We start from the raw sequence: 5,298 nt of genomic DNA on the forward strand, positions 1-5,298 counted from the left end.
GGAGCTCCAGCAAGTAGCAATTCAGAGTGCTTTCCAGAGCAGCCATGGGATTTTAATAATATAGCCCAAAATATGAGATATTTTGAGGAATAGACACGTTTGAAAGGAATTATGACAGTGTGATTGATTGATTGATTAATTGATTCACCGATCGATCTGCTACATTGTTGCCGACGCGCAGCTGACGTAGCGAAGTAAACATGACAGCTTCCTGCATGTCCCCGGAAGTAACACACATCAGCGTGAAATACCAAACATACGCCGTGGAAAAGCTTCTGCTCAAGAGAAATGGCTGAAAACACGATAACGGTGACGGTTGCTTACGGTAAAGCGGAACACTTGTTCTTACCATGTTGATGCATGATGTGTGTGCCTGTTAAACCACGATGGACTCAGACTGGGAGACGGGGGCCAGCCTGCTAACGTTAGCATGATGGCACGCAGGTTGCCGACGTTAACGTAGCTAGCCACTACTTTACTGTTCACGTTATTAGACAGTCGACATGGGGAGGAATCGGATTGTATTCATTTGGATTAGAACCCGGGTCTCCCTCTTGTGGGGGGGGGGAGGGGGGACGCGCTGACAGTTGCGCCACTAGGGACGTCCCCCGTGGAGTAGCTGTCAGCGCTCCTTTGAGGAACGAGGTTTCACCAGGTTTCACTCGGTTGCACTTGGATGGGATTTGTCTTTGAATAATAATAATATGCAAGCGGTCCTCATGTTGCCGTTCTGTCCCGTCCATCCCGCCAGGCTCCACTAAGCACAGTGTCACGTTGACGGGGCAGGAGGGGAGGGAGCCCGTGTTGAGAGACCTGTCCGACGCCCTGACTCAGGTGACAGGAGTTCCAGCACCCGCACAGAAAGTCATCTTCAAAGGTCTGTAGAACACCAACCCTAAATGACCATCCTCTCCTGGGTCTCTCAACACCTTTGACTGGGGAAACTAGAAACCACACCGGTTTCGAAAGTGCTTTAAACATAAAATCGCCAGCAATGAATGCGCCAACTTTCTTTATTCTGGGTAGTCCAGTGGGAATGCCCAGGTGAACAGCTTTTGATACATGTATTCCCCTCTGCTGTTGAGCACCAAACCCTCGAGCCAGAACTTGGCTGAAGCATGCTGGGACTTTATTTTTTGCACCATAAAATCTACAGCGTCCTTTATTATCAGGCAGGTTTCAGTAAAGGTGAATTCTTGTGTTCATGGTGTCGTTTGGGGTTTGATAAATAGGGTAATCGTGTTTCTTTTTGTGTCATTGCAGGGAAGTCGTTGAAGGAAATGGAAGAAACCCTGTCCAGCTTTGGGATAAAGCAAGGCTGCAAGCTCATGATGATTGGGAAGAGGGTATGGGACGAACTAACGGATCATTCATAACAAATGGCTGACCGGTTTAGTAACGGCAGGTATTAAACGCTTGCGGTGTGTGGTTTGTGTCCACAGAATAGCCCAGAGGAGGAGGCTGAGTTGAAGAAGCTGAAAGACATTGAGAAGACTGTGGATCAAGCAGCCAAGAAACTGGAGAAGGTGGACGAGGAGCTGATGGGACTGAAGAATGTAAGGAACGTTGTTTCATAACCGGAGGCTCTATTTTTCTTCTTTTTTTTTTTTAAATTACACTCTCTTTAGCGTATTGCTGCTGTCGTATCCAGACCTCGTATTTCCATTTTTGTGAATTTTTTTTTTTCTCAATTGAAAACTGGGACTGACCCTTTACAACCTCTTAGCTAACGCCTTCGGGCCTCGGATCAATAAAATGTATTCTAAACAGCTCGTCGTGATTTTCAACATTCTGAAAACTCCATTTTGGAGATGGAAGGTTTTGACTTTAGAATAATGTTCCGTCTGACCTCCATGGCGTAGGATAATGACCTGTCTGACCTCCTGACCTCCGTGGCTTAGAATAATGTTCTTTCTGACCTCCATGGCGTAGAATAATGACCTGTCTGACCTCCTGACCTCCATGGCTTAGGGCTTCTTGGCCAAGGATCTGCAGGCAGAAGCTCTGGGGAAACTGGACCACCGGGTGAAGGTAGCATCTGAGCAGTTCATGAAGATCCTGGAGCAGATAGACTCCATGGTAATACACCATCTATAACCCTAGCCGTGGTAATACACCATCTATAACCCTAGCCATGGTAATACACCATCTATAACCCTAGCCATGGTAATACACCATCTATAACCCTAGCCATGGTAATACACCATCTATAACCCTAGCCGTGGTAATGCACCATCTATAACCCTAGCCGTGGTAGTACACCATCTATAACCCTAGCCATGGTAATACACCATCTATAACCCTAGCCATGGTAATACACCATCTATAACCCTAACCTCCATGGTTATACACCATATATAACCCTAGCCATGGTAATACACCATCTATAACCCTAGCCATGGTAATACACCATCTATAACCCTAGCCATGGTAATACACCATCTATAACCCTAGCCATGGTAATGCACCATCTATAACCCTAGCCACGGTAATACACCATCTTTAACCCTAGCCACGGTAATACACCATCTATAACCCTAGCCGTGGTAATACACCATATATAACCCTAGCCGTGGTAATACACCATCTATAACCCTAGCCATGGTAATACACCATCTATAACCCTAGCCATGGTAATACACCATCTATAACCCTAGCCATGGTAATACACCATCTATAACCCTAGCCATGGTAATACACCATCTATAACCCTAGCCGTGGTAATACACCATCTATAACCCTAGCCGTGGTAATACACCATCTATAACCCTAGCCATGGTAATACACCATCTATAACCCTAGCCATGGTAATACACCATCTATAACCCTAGCCACGGTAATACACCACCTATAACCCTAGCCATGGTAATACACCATCTATAACCCTAGCCATGGTAATACACCACCTATAACCCTAGCCATGGTAATACACCATCTATAACCCTAGCCATGGTAATACACCATCTATAACCCTAGCTGTGGTAATACACCATCTATAACCCTAACCTCCATGGTTATACACCATATATAACCTTAGCCATGGTAATACACCATCTATAACCCTAGCCATGGTAATACACCATCTATAACCCTAACCTCCATGGTTATACACCATATATAACCCTAGCCATGGTAATACACCATCTATAACCCTAGCCATGGTAATACACCATCTATAACCCTAGCCATGGTAATACACCATCTATAACCCTAGCCAAGTCTTACTATAGCCTTAACATCCATGGTAATATACCATATATAACCCTAACATCCATGGTAATACACCATATATAACACTAACCTCCATGGTAATACACCATATATAACCCTAGCCATGGTGATAAACCATGTCTTACTATAGCCCTAACCTCCATGGTAATACACCATATATAACCCTAACCTCCATGGTAATACACCATATATAACACTAACCTCCATGGTAATACACCATATATAACCCTAACCTCCATGGTTATACGCTGTATCTTAACTATGCCCTTCAACAGAGCTTGCCAGAAAATTTCTGTGACTGCAAGATGAAGAAAAAGGGACTTGTGAAAACAGTGCAGGTGAGTCTGGTTCCCGAGGGCCCCGCGCTCCGTCGCAACGTCGACCCGAAAGGTGTCGTCCACGCGCAGAGCGATAGAAACCTATGATTCGTCGAAATTTAGAATCCGTGTATTTATCCGATAACTGAGGATAACGCGTCCGTTTCTGTGTTCTCAGGGGTTCCTGGCCCAGTGTGACAAGATTGAGGCCGGGATATCAGATCACCTGGCGAAGATTCAGTCCAGAAACATGGCGTTGGCAGAGTAGAGGAACAGGCCCCGCCCCCAACCCCACCCCCACCCCAGGCCCCTCCCCTCATGTTCCATGCGTTGCTCTGTGAGCAACAGGAAACCGTACTGTAAGCTTCAGTTGTGGAGCTGGGTCTAGTGTATTTATTATTGGCATGCCGACATGTGTGTGAGATTACCCTGTGAAAACATTTGGAAGGTCCGAGGACGGAGAACACGGCGGCCACGTTGGCGCAAGCGCTCGCGGGCGGCCCCTGGGTATGGCGCTCAGGGATTACCACAAGGTGCTTTGTAGATATTTTAAAACAGCAACTCTGTAAGAGAGTCACCAAAATGGCTGACACAATCTAGTCCTAGTCCTAGGACTATTATGTACCCATCTGGTACATGTGTAACCGAGTGAAACAGTCCTCGTGAGTCCAGAGTAGGTAGCGAGGTTAAACTCACCCCCCCCCCCCCCAAGTATAAATACCGTCCACCTGCGCAGGGTGAAGAGCTAGCTTTTCATCGGCGTAGCTGGTTAAAACGTTTCTCACGCGGGAGACGCGGGTTCGAATCCCACCCAGGGCATACCAAAATGTATGGTCTACACACGTAGACTCATGAGATGACTCACCCAGTGAAGATCTGCTCTGAACGTCTTCTGTGTGTCATGTTGGTTTCGCCTGCTGAGTAGAGTTGCCAAGTGTACTGTCCCAATGTTGTTGTGGGTTCCGGTGAATCTGTAATACAAGACCCCCTCGTATAGGGAGTCCTTTTAGCCTCATCACCATATGTGGAAAACCTTTTTATTCATAATGTGCTCATTACACTCAGACATTATTCGGATCTAATCATAATCTTGAGAGTGAGTGTTCACTGAGCTCAGTTCACTGTATCACTGCATCAGTCATGGAAAACTAGGGATGTGTTGTTCTAAAACTAATCTTACGTACATGCGCCTGTTGTGGACAAAACCAGCATATTGTATTTTCACCATGAAGAGACCACGACTTGAACACAGAGCTGTCGGCAATCCATTCAGACTGAACATTTACTGGTTTTATTTATCGTTTGTTGCCGGATGATTTCATGTTGAGTGTATCAAATAAACACCTCCTGACTGTGTCACCTGGCTCCACATCACACCACTACAATGACAAGCCGAGAGATAAGGTTTGTTACATGGGTGACATTTTATTTCAAAAGCTTACATGAATCCAGCAAAACCAGACAATCATCTGATTGACATGTTCTGCGCTCCAAAGTTTTATTTCAGAACTGAGGTTTACTCCCAACATCTTTACTATCTTATACAGACCATTGAGTGCATGTCCTTTATGTGCTAAACTGCTAGCGCTAACATGAGCTGAGGGGCTTGAGATGGAAGCCTACTTATCCGGCACTGTAAGGAAAATGATTTGAAGATCAGGAAGAAAACCCAGGACAAGTAATCTAGATTACATACTAAAATACAAACAGGTTATTTACGTAATCCAGTAGTTATGTCTTGTGGAATCAC

At 45.5% G+C, this 5,298-nt stretch overlaps 1 protein-coding gene across 1 annotated transcript; it reads left to right on the forward strand.

Moving 5' to 3' along the window:
- Positions 1-222: 222 nt before the first annotated feature.
- bag1 (BCL2 associated athanogene 1) lies at positions 223-4,546 on the forward strand. The gene is made up of 7 exons (XM_084447382.1): positions 223-325; positions 752-877; positions 1,264-1,346; positions 1,443-1,556; positions 1,972-2,079; positions 3,507-3,569; positions 3,727-4,546. The coding sequence occupies exons 1-7, from the start codon at positions 289-291 to the stop codon at positions 3,814-3,816; spliced, it is 621 nt and encodes a 206-aa protein (XP_084303508.1). The 5' UTR covers positions 223-288; the 3' UTR covers positions 3,817-4,546.
- Positions 4,547-5,298: the final 752 nt, after the last annotated feature.

Source organism: Borostomias antarcticus, assembly GCF_949987555.1.
Source record: "Borostomias antarcticus genome assembly, chromosome: 12".
Taxonomy (NCBI): domain Eukaryota; kingdom Metazoa; phylum Chordata; class Actinopteri; order Stomiiformes; family Stomiidae; genus Borostomias; species Borostomias antarcticus.

Coding starts and splice junctions, on each gene's coding strand:
- bag1 (XM_084447382.1), top strand. CDS start 289: ATGGCTGAAAACACGATAACGGTGACGGTTGCTTACG. Junction 1,347..1,442: donor TCATGATGATTGGGAAGAGG/GTATGGGACGAA, acceptor TTGTGTCCACAG/AATAGCCCAGAGGAGGAGGC. Junction 1,557..1,971: donor AGCTGATGGGACTGAAGAAT/GTAAGGAACGTT, acceptor TCCATGGCTTAG/GGCTTCTTGGCCAAGGATCT.